At 34.1% G+C, this 23,418-nt stretch overlaps 1 protein-coding gene and 1 non-coding gene across 2 annotated transcripts; both read left to right on the top strand.

The window, feature by feature from the left end:
* The first annotated feature begins 19,187 nt into the window (after positions 1-19,187).
* LOC111992808 (protein SIEVE ELEMENT OCCLUSION B) lies at positions 19,188-21,658 on the top strand. Its single transcript, XM_065762049.1, has 5 exons — positions 19,188-19,561; positions 19,804-19,913; positions 20,069-20,235; positions 20,341-20,823; positions 20,996-21,658. Exons 1-5 carry the CDS (start codon positions 19,188-19,190, stop codon positions 21,656-21,658), a joined length of 1,797 nt encoding a protein of 598 aa, XP_065618121.1.
* A 1,052-nt stretch (positions 21,659-22,710) lies between these two features.
* TRNAT-UGU (transfer RNA threonine (anticodon UGU)) lies at positions 22,711-22,782 on the top strand. The gene has a single exon. It is a non-coding gene; the product is annotated as a tRNA-Thr (tRNA).
* Positions 22,783-23,418: the final 636 nt, after the last annotated feature.

The following is a 23,418-nucleotide window of genomic DNA, read 5'->3' as shown; positions in this document are numbered from 1 at the left end:
TCTTATATTTGTTTTCATTTTCTAATTTTTGCTTGTATTTTTATGCAGGATGCCGCCTTGCTTGAGACACAGTTGTATACAATCGACCAAATTACTAACAAGGTTACAACAAATTACTATTACAAAATTGAATGATGCTAGAAATATTATAAGTTTTACTATAAAAATCTGACAACCTGATTTGCGAATTTTAAGTACAAGTCAAAAAAATAATTTATAAAATCCATTATTAGTATGTTGTTGATGTGTACACTAATGACTAAATCATATTCATTAGCTCATTAGTTTGTAACTTTTTGCAATAATATTATATGTAGTTTTAATATTGTTTTACAAGATTTTCATATGCATATTATATAAGATATTATATAACGCAATTATTTCTAAAAAAAAAAAAAATCCAATAATCAATTATGTTAGAAAATTGGATTTTTTTAAAGCCGGTGATTGGCTAAATTTGACCAAAATAAAAATGAGACTTGCGAGTCCTTTGAGGTTGGTCTGATTTGGAATGTATTCTTCTCTGTTAAAGAATAGCGTCAAGTTGTCATTTGTTCAAGTTAAAGAGTGGCTGAGAAATTGACTCATATAATGCGACTTAAACATTGATGAAAGTAGCTAAATATGCAAGATCCCCACTATAGAAATGTTATAAACATTTTGTGGGTTTCGTTAGTATAATATATGACATATTTATCGCACATGTTCTTGATTAATTTAAAATCAGGAACAATCAACATTGTTTTTTATTTTAGTCTCAATTAAGGATAATTTTTACTGAGGTTTGGAGTCGGAAATTTTTGCTTGGGGGGCAGGTATGGCACTAATATATTAGTCAGCACACACACACTTTTTTATTTGATAAGTTATATATATACACACAAAAATAAAAAAATAAATTGTATTTTCTATCAAAATCATATTTATTTCAAATTAGCAAAATAAGCAATAAATATTCCAATTGAACTAATGAAATTTTCAAAAACATAATAATCCAAAACTTGGGGTAACCAGTTTGGCTCCAAAACATGTTAGAGCTATCTTATTCTAACCCATTATGTGGCAACTAAAGAAAAATATCATTAGTAGTTTTAGTCACAAGATTTTTTTTACTAAGTCAATGACCTATTTAAACGCCACATAATAGGTTGAAAAGATAGATTCAAACATGCTTGGTGCAAAACTTTATAAAAAGATTTAACAAATATAAGAGCACATTTTACAATAAAAATGAAATTGAGAAAAATAAAGTACTATCTTTATAAATATTAGACCAATTATATTTTTTTAAGAGCATCATTGGACTAACTCAAATATTTAGGTGGCCAACTCTTAGTTTTGTAGGCCAACTCTTTTATATGTATTCATTTTCTAATTACTGCATGTATTTTTTGCAGGAAGCTGCCTTGCTTGAGACGCTGCTGTATACAATGGACCAAACTACTAATAAGGTTACAACAAATCACTATTACAAAATTGAATAATGCTAGAAATATTATAAGTTTTACTATAAAATCATACAACCTAAATTTTAAATACAAGACCAAAAAATAATTTATAAAATCTATTATTATTATGTTGTTGATGTGTACACTAATAACAAATCATATTCATTAGCACATTAGTTTGAAACTTTTTGTAATTATATTTGATGTTGTTTTAATATTTTTTACAAGATTTTAATGATGCATATTATATAACGCAATTATTTCTCAAAAAATCCAATAATCAATTATGTTGGAAAAATGGATTTAATTAAGCAAGAGGTTGGCTAACTTTGAGCCAAAATAAAATTGGACTTGCAAATCGTATGAGGTTGGTCTGAGTTGGATTGTATTCTTCCCTGTGAAAGAATGACGTCAAGTTGTCATTTTTCAGTTAAGGAGTGACTGAGAAATATTGACTCATATAATGCCTTACTTAAACATTGGTGAAAGTAGCTAAAAATGAATGATCTCTCACGTTGGAAATGTTAAAACATTTTGTGTGTTGTATTAGTATAATATGTGTCATATTTATCACATATATTCTTGATTGAGTCAAAATCAAGAACAATCAACATTGTCTTCGATTTTAGTCTCAATCAAGGATCATTTATCTCTAGTGGGAAGTCAGGATTTATTTTTTGGGAGAGGGTGGGGGGATCGACTTGTGACACTAATATATTAGTCAAGACACACACACACACACTTTGTTATTTGATAAGTTATATATATACACATAGACACACAAAATCGTAGTATTTTCTATCAAAATTATGTTTGTTTCTAATTGTATGCTAAAGTGAGTAAAACATATTTCAATTGAACTAATGAAATTTTCGAAAACATAAATGATCCAAAACTTGTAACAACAAGTTTGGCTCCAAACATGTTTGTAGCTATTTTATTCTAATACCTTATGTAGCAACTAAAGAGACATATCATGAATATTTTTAGTCACAAGATTTTTTATAATGAGTCAATGACTTGTTTATTGCCACATAATAGGTTGAAAAGATAGATTCAAACATTCTTGGTTCCAAGCTTTATAAAAAATTTAACAAATAAAGAGAACAATATTTTATAATAAAAATAAATTGAAAAAAATAAAGCACTGTCTCGATAAGTATTAGACCAATTTTTTTTAAGAGTTTTATTGCACTAACTCAAATATTTGGGGGGGGGGGGGGGGGGACAAGTCTTATTTTTGTACGCCAACTCTTATATTTGTTTTTTTGAAACCCAACTCTTATATTTGTTTTCATTTTCTAATAACTGCTTGTATTATTTTGCAGGATGCTACCTTGCTTGAGAGGCTGTTGAATACAATCGACCAAACTGCTAAAAAGGTTAATTACTACAAATCACTATTACAAAATTGAATTATGTTAGAAATATTGTAAGTTTTACTAGAAAAATCTTATAACATAATGCACCAATTTTAAGTACAAGACAAAAAAAAAAAAAAAAAATCATAAAATCTATTATTACTATGTTGTTGATGTGTATACTAATAACAAATTATATTCATTAGCACATTAGTTTGTAACTTTTTGTAATAATATTACATGTATTTTTAATATTGTTTTACAAGATTTTCATGCTGCATATTATATAACATATTATATATATAGCGCAATTATTTCTCATAAAATCCAATAATCTAAGTTAGAAAAATGTATTTTGTTAAGCCGGTGGTTAGCTAACTTTGAGCCAAAATAAAAATGGGACTTGCAAGTCTTTTAAGGTTGGTCTGAGTTGGATTGTATTCTTTTTTGTGAAAGAATAATGTCAAGTTAAGGAGTGACTGAGAAATTGACCCATATAATGCCTACTTAAACATGGGTGATGGTGAAAGTAGCTAAAAATGCATGATCCCCCACCTTGGAAATGTTATAAACATTTTCTGGGTTGTGTTAGTATAATATGTGCCATATTTATCGCATATATTCTTGATTGATTTGAAATCAAGAACAATCAACATTGTCTTTGATTTTAGTCTCAATCAAGGATCATTTGTCCCCAGGGGTGGAGTTAGGAGTTTTTGTTTGGGGGGCCGAGTTGTGACACAAATATATTAGTCAAGACACACACACACACACACTTTTTTATTTGATAAGTTATATATATACACACCAAAAAAAAAAAAAAATCATAGTATTTTCCTTCAAAATTATGTTTGTTTCAAATTTTATGCCAAGGAGAGTAAAAAATATTTCAATTGAAATAATACAATTTTCAAAAATAGAAATGATCCATGTTAGGACATATGTGATTCACTTGTTAGAAACATATGCCACTATTTTATGTAATTGGCTAATCTTTTGACAAAACGCACTTTATTTGTATTTGGGTAGATCTAGGATGTGTTTAATACTTCAAGAAATTTTGTTTCAAGATCAAGTGTTGAAGCCATACAAGTTTGTCCAAGACTCAAGTCTGAAAAGTGTCTATCATTAAAGCTCGACAGCTAGCCATTTATCGAGCTTGAAGAGCTGTTCCAGCCCCGTGGCTCGACAAAAGCTTGATAGATAGGGTATCTGTCGAGGTTTATGAAAAATAAAGTTTCAGTTATGTTTTAACTCCAATCCGTGATTGTATGTTTGGGCTTTCTTTTCTCACAACTCTAGACATATAAAACGATTATTTTAAGAGCCGTCAAAGGTGGAACAAGTTGCACAAGTGTTGAGCAAAGTTTGTTCAAGCAAATTATGACCAGAGACAGAATTTGCCCTAGTTCATCTTTCTTGTCAAGAAGTTGTGTTTGTACACCGTAGGGTTTTGTGACCAAGCATCTTCTGGATATTCATCGTGTGATGAACTGAAGAACTTTGTAGCCAAAAACCTTCTTTAGTTGGTGATTAAAGTCGCATATTGGGATCCGCGTAATTGGTTAGTCACGTACTAGGAGTTGTGCATCAAAAGAAGAGACTGTCACTACAAAACAAGTCCATTTGGGTATTAGGGTAAGGGTTCAACTATAGATTAGTATAAAGTACTGTGATTCCTTTAATTGTAACCGCTTATTGTGATAATAGTAGATTTTCGGGAGTGGTGACCTTAAAATCACCCGGTGAGGTTTTTGCCGTGTAAGTTTTCTCCATTCGTAAACAAATCACCGTGTCAATTTATTTTTCGCTACATACTTAGTTTAATTGGTGATTTGGTTGTGCTACCACACGTTTGCATGTTAATTTGATTAATTAATAAACTTGGCTAATTAATCAATTAATTCATCACAATGGATCAATTCATTTTTGGCCTATCAAGTGGTGTTGAGGTTCAAAATTGGGCACAAACTAAGGCCCAAAGAAATAACACGGTGGGCTCATTTCACAAGAAAAATAAATAAATAAATAACAAGAGCTAAGAAGAAAAATAAGGAAAAAGGGAAAACTGGGCTCACACAATAAAGAAAAGAGAAAAGAAAGTAGAAAAGGGCAAGAGGAGGATTAGGATCCAGAGACCCACGAAAGAACAAAAAAGGCCCAAACCAGACAAAAACCAGCAAACCAAAGAAAGCCCAGTAAGAAGGGGGGCCAAGATCCCAGAAGTCCCCAAAGTCCGGGATCCCTGGACGCGTGAAGTAAGATTGAAGCAAATTCACAGAGGGATAAAAGACAAAGAGCATGCGAGTCTCATGCTCCAGACATGCAATAGAGCCATGAGGTACGAAGCAAAACACAGGAGCCGTGATTCCAACCATTTGGAGAAAGTGACAAGGAAGAGTACAATTGAAAAAGTTGGAACGCTAAGAAGAAAAAGCCAAATAGCTGAAGACCAGCCAACGAAAAAGTCTGGAAATAGAAAACTAGCTAAGGGACTTTCGTTTGGTCAGACCAAAAGCAAGAAACTATGAGAGAAAAAGGAAACGACATAACCCTGAGCAACCTGGCACGGCACGAACTCTAAGGGAAAAAAGGGAGAAATTACTAGTACCCCGGAGCCCGAGCTGTGCTATAAAAGGAGGAGGGGGTCCATGCTACAGGGAGATAGAGATTCAGATAGAAATTCATCTTTGATTAGAGGATTCAAACATTCACGGCCATTTTCTGGAATCTCATAAAACTATAGAACGTGCTCTATAAAATCAAGAAAAAACAGAGGAACCGCTCCCGGTATCCCAAAGACAGCCACTATAGCACAGGCTCGGATTCAACAAATTCAAACTTTGCAAGTCTTGGAAGCTTAAATAGCTATCAAAGTCTGTAATTTTTGAACTTAGTTGAACCTTGCATCACGTCTTAGTGAGCAATGTAATCATAATTAAAGAAAATTAATAAAATGCACCTCACCAATTCGAGGATCCCTAACCTTTTCTTACATTATATTTCATTTGTTGTGCATTCCTTTGCTGTTAAAATGTCATTCAATACAGATATTTTTGTTTGTTAGTTATTTGTATTGTAGGAAGCTTGTTTTGTACACCACTCAGTTCTTAAACAGCCTTTTTAGTTGCAGTGAACCGAGTCCAGTCCACCAAGAATATTCATTTGGCCCAGGATCTTTAGGCCACTGTGCTGAGAAGAAAAAAGGCACTCTCACAAGTGGTATCAGAGTAGGCACACTTTGATTAGTTTTTAATCTTTGCTGTGTGATTCATTGACCCCTATTTGTCATGGATAGAGGACAGTCTCTCATTATACCTCCTTTGTTTAATGACACTAACTATGCATACTAGAAAGTACGCATGAAAGTTTTCTTGCAATCTCTAGATGAAAAGGTGTGGCAAGTTGTAGAGATTGGCTAAACTAAGCCAAAGGAAGCCTCGGTCGATTGGGATGATGCTAAGATTAAGGCGGCAAATTTCAACAGCAGAGCATTGAATGCCTTATTCAATGCAGTCACCAATGAGGAGTTCAAGAAGATATCCTCCACTGAAACCGCGAAGGAAGCATGGACCATTCTCCAAACAACCTATAAGGGAACCAAGGCTGTCAAGGATTCAAAACTTCAAAAGCTCACTACAAGCTTTGAAGAGATCAAGATAAAGGAGGATGAGTTGTTTAATTAGTTATACGCCAAGATTAAAACATAGTGAACTCAGCTTTCATTCTTGGAGAAACCATTCATGAACCCAAGATTGTGAAAAATGTGCCTAGATCTCTACCCGAGAGATTCCATGCCAAGATCACCGCGATCGAGGAATCAAAGGACATCGACAAGATTCCTCTGACAGAGCTGGTTGATAATCTGCAGACCTATGAATTAGGTTTAACAAGAATTGACAAGTCGGCTAAAGGCAAGAGCATGGCATTGAAGGCCAAGAGCAGTGATACTAATGAGTCTTCAGACGATAATGATTCTAAGATGAAGTCCTACATCACCAGGTAATTCAAGAAGTTTATGAAGAATGCAAATGGAAAGGGTTTTGACAAGGATCGTAGGCAATCTAGCTCCTCACAATTCAAGAGCCAAGATAAAGGGAAGAAGGATGCTAAGGATGGCGGTCAATACACTGTTCCTTCATGACCTAAGTGCTTTAGGTGTCAGGGTTTCGGTCATATGAAACAATAGTGCCCTATATATCTCAAGACCATTGGGAAGAGCAAGGCACTTGCTGCTACTTTGAGTGACACCGAGCCTGAAGATAATTCCGACAATGAGGATGACAGAATCCAAAATGCCTTCACTGCCACTGTCAATCCTACTGAGGGGATTGTTAAAGAAGTGGATGAAGAAGAGGAATTGGTGGAGTCCAAGTTTAAGAAGATGGATGAACAAGATGACATTCACATAGCCTATGCAAAGTTATACAAGGTCTTAAAAAAGTATGAGAAGTTGTATAGGTTGACCACCAAGAAGCTTAGTGATGTGGAGCTTGAGCGTGAAGAGCTTTCCACAAAGTTTGATGAATCTAATCAAACTATTAGAGTACTGAGGTTTGAAAATAACTTCTTGGCTAAAAAAATCAAGAAGCTTAAGGCAGAACTGTTCCAAGTCAGAGCTCAACTGGAAATGACTTCAAGTGCTAAGCTCGATGAAATGCTTAGTCTTCAGAAATCTGCTTCAGATTGAACCGGTTTAGGGTATGATTTCTCTTCTCCTAGTATTGCTTCTACTAGTTCTACTATTTTTGTTCCTCCTGCTAATAATGTCAAAATTGAGAAAACTAATGTCAAAACTGATTTAGTTAGTGATAATACAGATAAGGGCAAATCTATCTTAGGAGCACCCCCTAAGCAGGATAAGAAAGATGTTAAAAACCCTAAAGCTAAGAATGCTAACTCTTAAAAACATAAACATAAGAAGCAGCATCTCTGTTATCACTGTGGAGCAACCAATCATACTCGACCTAATTGCTATAAGTGGCTAGCCACTCAATAGAGCAATGGCATGATCGCATCGGGAAACCAGAATCAGTTTCCATCCTCTTTTGCTCCTCTTGGAGATCTTCTCAAAGCTTTCATGTTCCTTTCGAACTTAAACAGTTTCAACTCTTCTCCCTCATCGTCGGATCAAGGATTGGCTAGACGAAAAGGTTCTTCCAATGTGTGGAAGGAAAAGGGTTCTAAGTGATTCTATCACTTTTTCTTTCTCTCTCCCTTCTTGTTTTTGTTTGCATTACTTGAGTGTTTTGCTTTCAAGTTTCAAGTCAGTCTAGTTTCTATGCTTTGCTTTGTTTAATATGTTTTTGTTTGTTTTTAGTTTTGTTTATTTTGTTCTTAATATAAAAATTTTAAAAAAAATTGAAAAATCAAAAAAATTCAAAAACAGTGTGTGTTTGTGTACATTGGTATTTGTGTACCTTGGATGGCCATTGAAACAAAGTTTTCTAAACTTTGTATCTCTTGTAGCTTAAATGAGCATCTATATACACAACTAAGCAAGTGAGTTTTGTGGCTTGTCTTTGTGATGAGTAAGATTAAGTAATTTCTTGTACTTAACACTCGTATCACTCTTTTTTACGAGAAGGATTAGAAAATCCTAAAAGAAAGGCATAAATAACCATCTCACCACTGTTGCTCGCCAATTATGAAATGACATCTGTATGTTTCGGCATAGCAAAAGTGCAATGTCAATGACATTTGTGTGCTTCGGGATAGCAAAATTGGAATGTCAAATGCTTAACATCATTGAGTATTTCCTTTCTCTCTCTTATATGCCCATATATGATTTGCTTAAAAAGAAAAATATGCAAAGAAAAATAAAAAGCAAAAAGATCAAAATGCTTTTAAATATGATTGCAAGCGTATATTCTAGGAGATATGGGAGTTATAGGATGTACATTAAAAGTGATAATCTCTATCAAACAGTTATGATTGTGTGTGAGTTAAAGTGATTTTCTCATATCTCAAATCGTCATAACATGTATACACTTATGCAATCTTGCGATATTTTTCACACACAACACGCAATATTCTTTGCTACTTTTGATACATGTGTAGGTACAATGTAATTTGGCTATCACAAGGTTTACATGTGTTAATGTATGTTCACTAAACTGTCTTGACTTATTTTTGAAATAAAAAATTAGTTAGACTTGTTTAGTGTGGTGTGTGTGTGTGTGTGTGTGTGTGTGTTTTGGGATTTATATGCTTAACATTTTTATGATTGAGAGATGATTTTAAGAGTTCAAAATGCTGTTTGGATCATTGGTTGTGTTGCATGCTTGATTGCATTCATATCCATATTTTTCCCTTTCTGAAAAACTATTTTTAAGCAATCTCGACACCTCCTCGACATCTCTCGACACCTCTTTGACATCTCTTGACACCTGGCTTATCTATCGAGCTCTTTAGTTGATTTTAATCGCAATCTCGACACCTTTCGATAGTTAGGTGGATCGATCAAGAAATCTCCTGTCTCCTCGATAGCTCCTTAATCCATCGAGCCTGTTTTGCTGTGGACACCTCTCGATAGATGCATATGTCAAAGCTTTTAAAGCTTGACACCTGGTTCGATACCTCTCGACACTTCAATCTGTCGAGATTTACTGCGGTTCTATAAATAGGTTCTTATGCTATCCGGACTTCATTTCCTCGATCTCTCTCGATCTGTCTGTGGCTGTTCATCTCCCAAACACTTTCCTCTCTCTCTTAACCTCTTCCTTAAGCAATTTTTGAGCTTAATGAAGTTTTTTCTCACTTGGTAAGTCTATAATCCCTCATTTTCATGCATTTCATACTTTATAACCTAAGTTTTGGGATTTTTGCAAAATTTGGGGTTTTTCAAAATCAAAGAGGTTTATGTGAAATTTTTGGGATGTTTTTTGAAGATTTGATCTTAAAAACTTCATGCATTACATTCCCTAAGCATTATAACAGTATTGTCATGCATTTAGATGTGTGCAATTGATTATGTACTGGTAGGTTTGGATTGGGCTGAGCCCATGATGCAATTATCTTTGCACGTCACATGCTCATGCATTTTCATGCATACGTCCTTTACATTCAATATATTTGAATTGTTTTTGGGACTTTTCTAAGTGTTTCTTTCTTCCCCCTCACTCTAGTTTACGTTAGTGCGTCAATGGCACCAAAACTTAAGTCTGCTCCGTCCCAGAACCCTCTTCGTTCCGGGGCATCGTCTTCTTCTGATCCTACCTCCCCTTCTATTCATTTTTGTGACGAAGATGCCAAAAAGGACTTCTCGAAAAACTTCTCTAAACGAGTCATTCATTCGAAACGCTGAGTCATCCTGTCGGACTTCTCCAAAACTGACCTACCCACTATTATTTGCAGTTGGGGTTAGAAGTCATTGTGTGACGTCTCAGTCACTTGTCTTTCTGTGCTGATCCAAGAGTTCTACTCCAACATGCATGGACCAGATAATTCTATGCCTCTTTTTCATACTCGCATTCGAGGTACACGCATAGGTGTCACATCAGAGTTGGTATCCAATGTGCTCCATGATGTGAGCGTCTAAGGACTGTGTCCAAAGACGAGATGAATTCTACTTTTTGCAAGCACCCTTCTAATTGGGGTGATCATCAGTTTACACCATGTATGGCCTTTGCTAAAGGTCCTAGATTCATGAACACCCTCTTTCTCACTATAACTCTATCACATAGCCTCGTGCTTGATTTTTGCTTTCCTTTCTTGAGCATCTCACTATATATTTTCCTTCTCACTTCATTCTCTCTATTATAGATGTGTATAGGGATACAGCTACCTGTGATAAGCTCATCTTCCCTTCAACTATCACGCGGATTTTATGTCATTTCTCTGTTTCTTTTCCCTCTTCCGACCACTTCTCCGTCATGTGTGCCATTGACTACGCTACCGTTAAATGGAGCGAGGCATAATTTCGATCAAGGCGATCTGGTATGGCAGCTCCTCCCACTTCTTCAGCTCCATTCACCTCTGCTCCCTTTACTTCAACGGGAGGTGTGACTCTGGACGCGATCATGGCGTAACGTCAGCGCATGGATGCTCGCCTTGACACTCTCACTGATGAGTTGTGATAGATGAACACCCGTATCAACTGTATTGCTAGACGGCAAGCTCACCTTTGTGGCTTTGTGGAGTCTCCCTCTCCTTCTCCCGAGACATCTAAGGCATTCGAGGACGATGACGACTCCAACAACAATGATGATGGTGAGGATAGAGATGCTAGATCTTCCAGCTCTAACGAGATGTCTACTTGACACTCTGACCCTTTGTCACTCGTGATAAAAAGAGGAAGTAGTTTTGGTTATGAAAGTAGTCATAGTTAGGGGGAGGGTTAGTATAGGAGATTTTTGTTAGAGGGAGTGTGCACATTGAGGGATATAGTGAGGATTTTATGTATCTTTTTCTTTTTTTTTCTATTTTAGATACATTGTTTATGTGCCATAGATCTTGTGATCATATTGTGATAGCAAACCTTGTACTTGTTTATATATATACATTTGAGGTTGTTATTACAGATCTTTCACCTATCTCTCCATGTGTTGTTTCTTTTCTTTCTTTATACACATATTTCTTTTAATTGTATGCAATCTATTATTTCTGTTTCACATTAAGATGGCTTGATGAGTTTTGTTTAAAGTGTTTCAGAAATACAGGTTGTTAAAGTCTACTTGCCATAAACTTTCTTCTTGCAAAGTTTTTCAAGAGTTTGTATTATGATAGATTCTATTGTATATAACAAGTGAATATGAGTTGAGTGATTTATGACATCTCTCATATCTCATTTGTTTGTTGTGGTTTTGTCACGAATTGTCAAAGGGGGAGATTGTCAGGACATATGTGATTCACTTGTTAGGACCATATGTCACTATTTTATGTAATTGGCTAATCTTTTGACAAAACGCATTTTACTTGTATTTGGATAGATCTAGGATGTGTTTAATACTTCAAGAAACTTTGTTTCAAGATTAAGTGTTGAAGTCATGCAAGTCTGTCCAAGATTCAAGTATGAAAAGTCTCTGTCATTAAAGCTTGATAGCTAGCTCGACAACTAGCCATCTATCGAGCTTGAAGAGCTGTTCCAACCCCATGGCTTGACAGCAACTCGACAGATAGGGTATCTGTCGAGGTTTATGAAAAACAGAGTTTTAGTTCTGTTTTGACTCCAATCCGTGATTGAATGTTTGGGCTTTCTTTTCTTACAACTCTAGACATATAAAATGATTATTTTAAGGGCCATCAAAGGTGAAACAAGTTACATAAGTGTTAAGCAAACTTTGTTTAAGCAAATTGTGACCAGAGACAAAATTTGTCATAGTTCATCTTTCTTGTGAAGAAGTTGCTATGTTTGTACACCATAGGGTTTTGTGATTAAGCATATTTTAGATCTTCATCATGTGATAAACTGAAGAACTTTGCAGCCAACAACCTTCTCTAGTTGGTGATTGAAGTCGCGTACTAGAATCCGCGTAATTGGTTAGTCATGTATTGGGAGCCGTGCATCAAAAGGAGAGATTGTCACTATAGAACAAAGTCCAATTGGGTATTGGAGTAAGCGTTTAGTTGTAGGTTAGTATAAGATACTGGGATTCCTTTACTTGTAACCGCTTGTTGTGATAATAGTAGAATCTCGGGAGTGGTGACCTTAAAATCACCCGATGGGGTTTTTGCCGTATAGGTTTTCCCTATTCGTAAACAAACTACCATGTCAATTTATTTTCCGCTACATACTTAGTTTAATTGGTGTTTTTTTTGTGCTACCGCGTGTTTGCATGTTAATTTGATTAATTAATAAACTTGGCTAATTAATGAATTAATTCATCACAAGGGGTCAATTCGTTTTTGGCCTATCAATCCAAAACTTGGAGCAACAAGTTTGGCTCCAAATACGTTTAGAGCTATCTTATTCTAACCCATTATGTGACAACTAAAGAAACATTTTATGGATAGTTTTAGTCACAGGATTTTTTTTTAATGAATCAGTGACTTATTTAATTGCCACATAATGGTTGAAAAGATAGATCCAAATATGTTTGGTTCCAAGCTTCATAAAAAATTTAAAAGATATAAGAGCACATTTTACAATAAAAACCAAAATTGAGGACAATTAAGTACTGTCACGGTACCTATTAGACCAGTTTTTTTTTGTAAGAGCATCATTGGACAAATTCAAATATTTGGGGGGCAACTCTTATTTTTGTAGGCCAACTCTCATTTTTGTTTTCATTTTCTAATAACTGCTTGTATTTGTTTTTTGCAGGATGCTCCCTTGCTTAAGACATTGCTTCATATGATCGACCAAATTTCTAATGAGGTTACAACAAATCACTATTACTAAATTTAATAATGCTAGAAATATTATATGTTTTACTATAAAATTCTTACAATCTAATGTTCCAATTTTGACCCGAAAAAAATAACGTTCCAATTTTAAGTACAAGAAAAATAATAATTTATAAAATTTATTATTGTTATGTTGTTGACGTGTACACTAATGACAAATCATATTTATTAGCACATTAATTAGTTTGTAACTTTTTAAATAATATTAGGTGTAGTTTTAATATTTTTTTACTAGATTTTCATGCTGCATATTATATAACATATTATAACACAATTATTTCTCAAAAAATCCAATAACCAATTAAGTTAGAAAAATGGATTTGTTAAGTGGGTGGTTGGCTAACTTTGAGCCAAAACAAAAATGGGACTTGCAAGTCCTCTAAGGTAGGTCTGAGTTGGATTGTATTCTTCTCTATTAAAGAATAACGTCAAGTTTTCACTTCAAGTTAAGAATTTATTGAAAATTGACTTATATAATGTCTACTTAAATATTGGTGAAAGTAGCTTGTGGGTGCATTTTTTACTTCAAGGAAACTCGTGTGTACTCCTAGGCAATTTTTGCTCTTTGTCAACTAGTGGTACTCTAATGCCATTGGTTCATGCCTTATAAAGTGCTAAGAGGAAGGAAACCCTTCCAATGTGGGACAAAGAGCAAAAATTACCTAGGAGTACACATGAGTTTCCTTGAAGCAAAAAATGCCCCCACATAGCTAAAAATGCATGATCCTCCACCCTAGAAATGTTATAAGCATTTTGAGGGTTGTGTTTGTGTAATATGTGTCATAGTTATCGCATATATTCTTGATTGAGTTAAAATCAAGAACAATCAATGTTGCCTCTGATTTTTGTCTCAAGTACGAATCATTTGTTCCCAGGGACAGAGTCAGGAATTTTTTCTTGGAATGGCCTAGTTGTGACACTAATGTATTAGTCAAGACACACACGTGCATAGATACATACACACACACACTTTTTTTTTTTTTTTAAGAAAAAAAAAATCTTAGTATTTTCTATTAAAATTTTGTTTGTATCGAATTGCATACCAAAGTGGGTAAAAAATATTTTAATTGAACTTATAAAATTTTCAAAAACATAAATGATCCAAAACTTGTTGCAACAAGTTTGTCCCCAAACATGTTTAGATCTATCTTATTCTAACATCTCATGTGGTAACTAAAGAGACATTTCATAGATAGTTTTAGTCACAAGATATTTTTTTTATTGAGTCAATGACTTGTTTCATCGCCACATAATAGGTTAAAATATAGATCCAAACATGCTTGGTGCCAAGCTTTATAAAAATAAATTTACATATATAAGAGCACACTAATTCTTTTATTACTTTTTAATAAATTATTACAATTCACATAATATGACTAAATTAGATTTCAAATTTCTAAAGTCATTCAAACTAATTCTTAAAATTTCAAAATAAATTAAACTAAAAAAATTAAAATTAGGGTAATAAAATAATCTTGTATAGATGGTGGGTCAAGTTAGGTAAAGGTGGTTGGGAAATATAAATAAATATATATATATATATCTCAACCCAAATCCAACTCAAAATAAAATTTCAATCCAACCTAACCACCCACCCTCGGAAACCAAATAAAAGCTTCAGGTTGAGTTCGGTTAAGTCGGTTTTAACGGGTAGGTAGGTTAAATACACACTTCTAATGAGCACCCAAACACCCTCATGCGCGACACTAGGAGATTTAGAAGCTGCCCCCACTTGCCACCATGTGTCGCGTCTCTCCCACATGCTCACACATGACAACAAACATACTCCATGTGCCTTCATGCGTGATACACATTCCTTCACCTGATCCACCATGTTTCACCATTGGGCTCTGCCATGTCAGCGCTAATAAGTTTAGCAAATATTTTTACCACATCAACAAGGTTGATGCCATACTAATGTCAGCAACATTTGTGTGCTGACCCAATCTAACAAACTCCAATTTAACCCAACCCAGAAACATTTGATACGTCATTTAGGTTAGTTTTGATCCATGAACCCAATAAAACCCACTTTTTTTAACTTGAGCTGATATGCCTTCGAAAAAATATGGTAATACTTTTTCACCCGAGGCTCAGTAAAATTAGTGAAACATCCTATCACCGTCAAGTTGGATGGACCCGCAAACCACTTGGTCCTAAAATATGGTAGTTAGGGGTGTACAACCAACTCGTCAATCCACAAAACCGACCCTATCCAACCCAATATGCTGAGTTGAGTTGGTTTTTAGGGGTTGGTAGGTTGGGTAGGATTTTTTTTTTTTTTTTTTTTCCTTTTTTTACAATGGGTCAGGTTAGGTGTGGGTCAATAAATTCACAAATCTGCCTAATCCAACCCAACACACCTATATTTAATATATGTTTAAAAAATATTTTATATAATTTTATTATTTACTCTTTTGTTTATTAACTGAGTTGGGATAGCTAGAACTATATGATATTCTACTAACTATAGAATAATAAGACTAGTTTATGTTTATTTTGTTTCTCAACTAAGTTGATTTGAACTTTGAAGCACTAATAAAGTAGTCTGTGTCTTCGTGTTGGTTTGATGATATGCTCAAGATTATTAGATTATAAATTTGCTCTTATTTGTGTTGATAATATTTTAATGCTCAATTAAAAAATTAAAAATAAAAAACTAACCCATAAGTCCAACCCAATTCAAGTGAGTTGGACTCCTATGATGAGTTGGGTTGGGTTGGGTTAGATTTTTATTTTTTTCAACCTGACCACGGTGGGTAAGATTGAAAAATGTCTCAACCCAACCCATTCACATACTCCTAATGGCAGTATTTCTCAAAGGCAGAAAAATGCGGTAGTATGTCATCAGTGCCATGTCAAAGCCGACGCCTAAGCCAAAAGACATATCTAATGATTTTGATTCCGAACTTGAAGGCGATTTTGAGGCACGCCTTGAAAATGGGAGAGTATCTACTACAAGATTCTCTCTTGATTTATCAACACTTTTGTTCCTTTAATCAACAGTCTTCTCCCACATCTTGGAAATGCTAAGGCCGCTTGGGACTTTATGGCTAATCGTTACAATTGCGCTTATGATTCAACATTGGAATTTCAAAATGAGTCCATACTCTATTTGATGCGCCAAGAACCAATCCAATCTACTTTTTATTGTTACTCAGCAAAAAATTTCTATATGGGACCAAGTATCAAGACCAACATCCGTACATGGATTTTATGAGGTCTTTGTGAAGACTTAGGAACTATTTAGATTGAGAAGAGAGTAGAGTAGAATTGGCCCAAAATTAGCCTATTTTCAGCCAGCTCTACTCTCCTCTCCTCCTCTCCCCCTTCATTCCAAACAGGCCATTAGAGCCTACCATGCCCTCCCAACTTAGCCACTCCTTCCTTTGATGCTTCTGTCAAATAACTTACATCAAAAATATAATCAACAGTAGAGCAGTAAATTTTCAACCGATCACAAATTGCCACATCAAACCACAAAGTTCATGTAATACTTTCAAAGCGGCCAACTATAAGGTTGAAGGTGCCACATTCTACTTAGTAAGTCCCACTATTATTCAGAAACTAACAAAATTTTGCCAAGTGTCATTGAATAGAAATTACAAAGACATGCATCAAGATTTTAATTCAAAGTGACACAAGCAATATAATTAAATTTTGCCATTTGTTACTTAAAATTGTTTATCTTCCACCCCTACGTTTTTTGTCAAAACTTGATCATTTTTAACTTATTTAATAATTAAAGTATTTTTACAATTTGAAATTTTCTCTACATCAATGACATCCAAAATTTGATCTTCCCGAAATGAATTGGAATTGAGATTCTCACTACAATCCCCTTCAAATAAATTCTTTTGTCCGTGAATCTAACTTTTATAAAACAATATATCATTATAATTAAACATGAATCTTTTCATTCTTGACTGTGTGGAAATTCTAGGCTTAAGTTTGCATTATAAAATATTGTATATCGTTTTCCCAATCTATTGCATTGCTCTCTAGCTTACTTGATACAAATTACGCCTTGAAATCTTTTGGGATCTTTGTTTAAGAAAAATAATCTTCAAAATCCAAGATGCAATCTAGCTATATGTGAAGTCTTTTTTGGATGATACCCCATCAAAATATGGAACAACATTAAAATTAAGAACATGTAAATTGATAGGTTAGATACCTACAAACATAATCTATGACATGAATATCCCTACTATTCAAAATCACTTTTGACTTTTAAAGCAAGATTGATAAGCATGTCACAAATCTCATTGAGTCCATGAGTCATCCTCTCAAAATGTTAGAATTGTGTGATTAAATGATCAAATTTATCATATCCTAATAGCTCAAACTTTTGAGACAATCGGTAATTTAACATGGTATCAAAGCATGAGATCCTAAATTCAATCTTTGTCTCCTTCACTCTATCTCCTATTTAAATTCTCACGTGTTGGGTCTCACCTATTAAAATGTAGTTTCGGCCCATACGTGGGGTGAGAGTATTAGAATTATGTGGTTAAATGATTAAATTTATCATATCCTAATAACTTAAGTTTTTGCAACAATCGGTTATTTAACACAAAATAAGCTTGAATCACCGCCCCTAGGACGTTTACCCCACCATTATAATTAACTAGTAAGTTACTCATGCGATACACGGATAATGTTGTAATATTTTATATAATATGGTTTTGGAGAATGTTGTATGTGTAATATAGCATAGTTATTGTAGAACTTTATTAGTAATGAGTTTATCATAAATTTAAAATTTAAAAAAAAAAAAAGTCAATATTTAAAATGCAAAAAGTTTTTTGTGTATGTGTGAGGGATGAAAAGTCTTAAAACATTAAACCAAATGAAACAAAATGTCAATATTTAATTTGTTTTTATCTCTAATGTGGCACTTAAGAATATTTCAATTCTTTTTGCATAGAATGCGCCACTTGGCAGTACCTTATGTTTTTCCACGTGAGATCTCTGCTTTTATATATATATATATATATATATATATTGATTGATTGATTGGGTAATTTATTTCATAGTCACATTCTACTATATCAAGATGTTAACAAACTCGCTAAATTCATTCTAACTAAACACAAACCTTTTAAGTCCATAAGGGCTTCTTGAATCTACAAAGAAGAACTCTATAATCCACCAAAATTAAAGAATATCTCAATTTTTTGAAAGCAATTTATTTATTTTCATTTTACAAATTCCAAGCCTATATTAGAAATTGCATAAATGATAAAACTTATTTCTTTTCTTGTTAAAATATTCCTAAACACATCTTAGTATTCATCACTATAATAGGACTCTAATTTCACTAAGAAACCCTTTATAAAAATAAATAAAATAAAATAAAATAAAAAATAAAAATAAAAAAATAAAAAAATAAAAAAACCTTAAAATCTAGTAAGTAAAATCCTATATCCTAAATACGATGAATTTTTTTTTTTTTTTCCTCCTTAGATAGTGTTTTTGTTCACTATGTCATTTCTCCAGACCAGTGTTTATGCTCACTGTGTTATTTCTCTAGTTGTTGCAATTTTCCCAATAAATACATTGTCCCTCATTCATTCTGTTGACCTCTTGTCTTCATTTTCGGATATAAGAGTCCAAAATGTCTAGTAAAACACGGTTTTATATGCTAGGCACATGAATTGTTAAGTTTCTTTTGTGTGTAGGAAATCAGCTTATCTTGAGAGATAGACGCTTAGGAAACTCAAAGCATCATTGTGAGAGATGAAATTTGTCTTGAGGACATAATGTAAAATACTAATCTTGATCAAAAACGATATTTCTCTCTTATTTTCTTCTTAGACTGTAAGTTTCATGTGTTAATTTATTATTTATAAGTTAGAGCAATTTACATTTTTGTCGTTGTTTTGTTTACCAAATCACAAATAATAAATACTTGCATTGTATTGTATTTTACCCACTAACTTCAACATTAACATTTTTTTTTTTTTTTTTTGAGGAAGCAACATTAACAATTTGAAATATATAATATGTGAATTTTCAGCTAGCTTACATGGCTTCGAGTGGCACGAAAGAACATTTAACGACAGTCACAATATTTAACATGCTAGCAATTTATAAATGGGGTGTTAAGTTGGTACTGACTCTCTTCGCTTTTGCTTGGAACTATGGACAATTCGATGCTCAAACTGAGCACGGTGCGCCATTGAAACCCCAGTTCAATATACTTAAAGATCTAATCGGGACGGCATTGGAAGTGACCCATTGTGTCATTGAGTTTAATGGACTACCATCCAAGTATATCACATTGGAGGTACCAGCATTATCCTCTGCCATGGCCCAGATTCCAAGTGCTGCCTATTGGACTGTCAGGAGCATCGTGGTCTGCACATATCAAATTGTTAGCTTCACTAGCAAGGGCTACGAGTATGTTTTCCTGTCCATTATAATATCCCAATTTGTAATTCTCATGTAAATCCTTCATCAATGTGGCATTTATATGTAAGGTTTATGAAACATTTCTTGAAATTTCTATACTTAGTAATTGACTTTTTTATTATAAAAAATTATCTAAATTGTTTTACAAGTAGTGTAAATTTTAAACATATAAAATGTTCATAAGGCGTTTAACTTTAATTAACACTGCAAAAAATGGCTATTGATTGCAGGTTTGCGTTATCCACCACAGAAGCATGGGAGCCATCCACCCTGGCTCTCAAGCTCAAAACCATACTTGAAGATCTTAGGAAGAAGATGAAAGAGTGCATTCAATACATTGGTAAGCCAATTTTTTGTTGTGTTACAAACCATATCTGTATATGCAATGCCATAAAAATGAATACATAAACTTGACATACATGTGAAAATGATGTTGCATAATCTATTACATAAGGTACCACTATGTATACGCTAAAATTCTCCTATTCAATGTAGAGGAGATGAGGGATATTGAATCTTATCAAATGCTTGTCAATCTCTTCAAAATAGCCCAAATTGACAACATGAAGGCTCTCGAGGCCCTGATTTGCCCTAGGGATGATGTGCAGGCACTTCTTGATGGTTTCACCAAGAAAAGGGTCGGCAATCTTCTAACACATATCGTTATCATTACTAAAGCAAAATTACCGATATAACCATTTAAGTTGTGATAGTAGAATTAGTTATCTAATTATCTATATATAACAGTTTCATTTTGGGGAAACCAGGTTAACCTCAATGTTCTTAGAAAGAAGTATGTGTTATTGCTCATTTCAAGTCTAGATATCACCCAAGATGAGCTGTCGATTCTTGAACAGATGTATTATGAGTCGAGGGTCCCCAATATCAAGCTTCAGAATCCGTATGAGATTGTGTGGATCCCCATTGTGGACCAGTTGACTGATGCCAGACAAAGGCATTTTGAGTTGCTACAGGCTTCAATGACATGGTACTCAGTGTACCACCCTTCCATAATATCCACGACATCCGTCAAGATCATCAGGGAGGAGTGGCACTTCAAGAACAAGCCTATCCTTGTAGTCCTAGACTATCAAGGGAGAGTGGTGTACCCCAATGCAATTCACATGATGTGGATTTGGGGAAGCCATGCTTTCCCTTTCACTACCTTGAGAGAAGAAGCTCTTTGGAGAGAAGAGGCTTGGAGGCTTGAGCTGCTGGTGGATGGCATTGACGCAACCATATTGAGCTGGGTAATAATTATGTGTGTGTGTGTGTGTGTGTTTGCACGCAAACACACACTTTAAGAAAAAAAATGTTAAAATAATTATGAAATAATTAAATTAACTATTTCCTAACCATTTAATTTTTTGGATAATAAGGATTTATTATAGTAATTCACATTTCCCTCTTTTCACTGAACAGATTAGAGAAAGAAAATACATTTTCGTGTATGGAGGGGATGACATGGAGTGGATTCGGACATTTACAAAGGAAGCAAAAGCAGTTGCAGCGGATGCACGCATACTCTTAGAGATGGTGTATGTAGGAAAAGCCACAAAAAGGGAGCAAGTGAAGCGAGTGATAGCGAACATTGTACAGGAAAAACTCAGTCACTGCTGGCAAGACCCAGCCATGATATGGTTCTTTTGGACGCGGCTTGAGAGCATGCTGTTCTCAAAGTTTCAGCTAGGCAAGGATGAGGAAGACGACCTTGTGATGCAACAAATCAAGAGGATGATTAGCTTTGACAGAGAGGGTACATGGGCTGTGCTTAGCAGAGGGTCTAGTGTGTTGGTTAATGAGCATGGAAACATTCTCTGGTCTGCCTTGTTTGAGTATGATCAATGGAAAGAAAATGTGGCACTGCAGGGTTTTGACGCTGCTTTTCAAACCTATGTTGCCACGCTTCGTGGTAATTCTCACCCTTGTTGCCGCTTTGAGTTCTCTCACTATGCTGGAAAAATCCCAGAAAGCATGAAGTGTCCTGAGTGCCACCACTACATGGAGAAATACACCACTTTCCTCTGCTGCCACGATGAAGGCATTGTTCCAAGCTTACTTGCACTAAGTACTACTAATACTTAAGCCCACTAGCATTTTCCTTAATTAATATAGTAGCTATATGCTTATGTTGCTGGTTCTAAATAAGAGAACAATATATATATATATATAATGTTTGTTTTATTTATTTATTTATTAATTTATTTTCTTCTTTCATCTTATATTTGTAAAGAATTGAGTGTGAGAGTGTGAGATGTCCCCTCAATTGCCACTGACCGGTTTTAGACCCCTTAAAACACAACCAGATTGGTTAGCCTAGATTAATTAGCCAAGTTATTACTTAGTCAAATTATGTAATTCTAGGTTAAAGCAATCAAATAATTATATCAAAATAATAAAGCAGCGGAATAATAAAAGACACAATGATATGATCACCCAAGAAACCACACGGTAAAAACCTGGGGAGGATTTGACCTAGCTATCCTCAAGGTAAATCTGAATCCATTATGCGAAAAAATCGAAGTTCATACAGAAGGACTACAAGCTCCCCGCTTGACTTCCTAATGCTACCCACCAGTAGAACTTACTGACACGACCATGAGCAAGCTCCAAATCCACGGACTCCTTCTTTCTTGAATTCTTCAATCAGTTACAAGCACCCACACTTGATATTCTTTAAGCTTCAATGGTAGCAACCANAATTGCCACTTTCTACGGCTTATGTATCCAATTTGAAGGAATAAATAAAAATTATATATGTGTGTTGTAATAATCTTCTATGATTATATGTATATATATTATATAATATAAAAATTCTACTTTAATTTAATCTAAGTATATATATGTGTAAAGTTTTTTCTTAAAAGCTTGAATTTTGGCATTTACTCACTACATCTCACAAGTACTTATATTTAAAAATCCCTTATAAAGAATAATAATACTATTTCAAAGAAGTTTGTTGAGTGTTTAATATGCATGATAAATTGAGAAAGCGCCAAAACCATTTCGTTCCTTTCAAATCTAACTTTTGTCTTGATTGATATTATATTATTTTATCCCAAGCAGGTTGAACCCGATACCGTCAAGTAGCTCCACATTTTTGTAAACCAAAACCTGCAAAAAATTCAGTTGCATCTGCCCCTATAGCTCAGTGGTAGAGCGTCAGTCTTGTAAACTGAAGGTCTGGAGTTCGATCCTGCATGGGGGCATATTTACATTTGGTTTTTCTTAATTTTGACTAATCATAACCATTGCATGAGGCTCTTCCATTTTTCTTTTTTTGTGGTTTAGTTTCATAACATTTTATTCATCCCAATTTGAGATTTAAGTGTAAGTTTGATCATACTATGCATTTGAGAACTATTAGTACAGATAGGAGTGTCATGAGTCTATCCATAAAAAATGAATACCGAAATAGTTTTGAAATCATTTATTCATTGTAAATTTGGTTTTTCTTAATTTTGACAAATTTACCGTTGGATAGTTCGATCCTGCATGGGGGCATATTTACATTTGGTTTTTGTTAATTTTGACAAATCATAACCATTGCATGAGGCTCTTCCTTTTCCTTTTCCTTTTCCTTTTTCTTTTTTTGTGGTTTAGTTTCATAACATTTTATTAATCCTAATTTGAGGTTTAAGTATCAGTTCGATCATATTATGCATTTGAGAACTACTGGTACAGATAGGAGTGTCATGAGTCTATCCATAAAAAATGAATACCGAAATAGTTTTGAAATCATTTATTCATTGTAAATGTGTTCATAATTTTATGCATTTGTGGGTATATTAATTTTTTGTACTATATCTCATTCACTTCTAAATATTTGTGTGATTGGAAAATGC

This window comes from Quercus suber, unplaced genomic scaffold (genome assembly GCF_002906115.3).
Source record: "Quercus suber isolate HL8 unplaced genomic scaffold, Cork oak 2.0 scaffold_440, whole genome shotgun sequence".
NCBI classification, from domain to species: Eukaryota; Viridiplantae; Streptophyta; class Magnoliopsida; order Fagales; family Fagaceae; genus Quercus; species Quercus suber.
The sequence above is the reverse complement of the archived record's forward strand: the minus strand, read 5'-3'. Positions and strand labels throughout refer to the sequence as shown.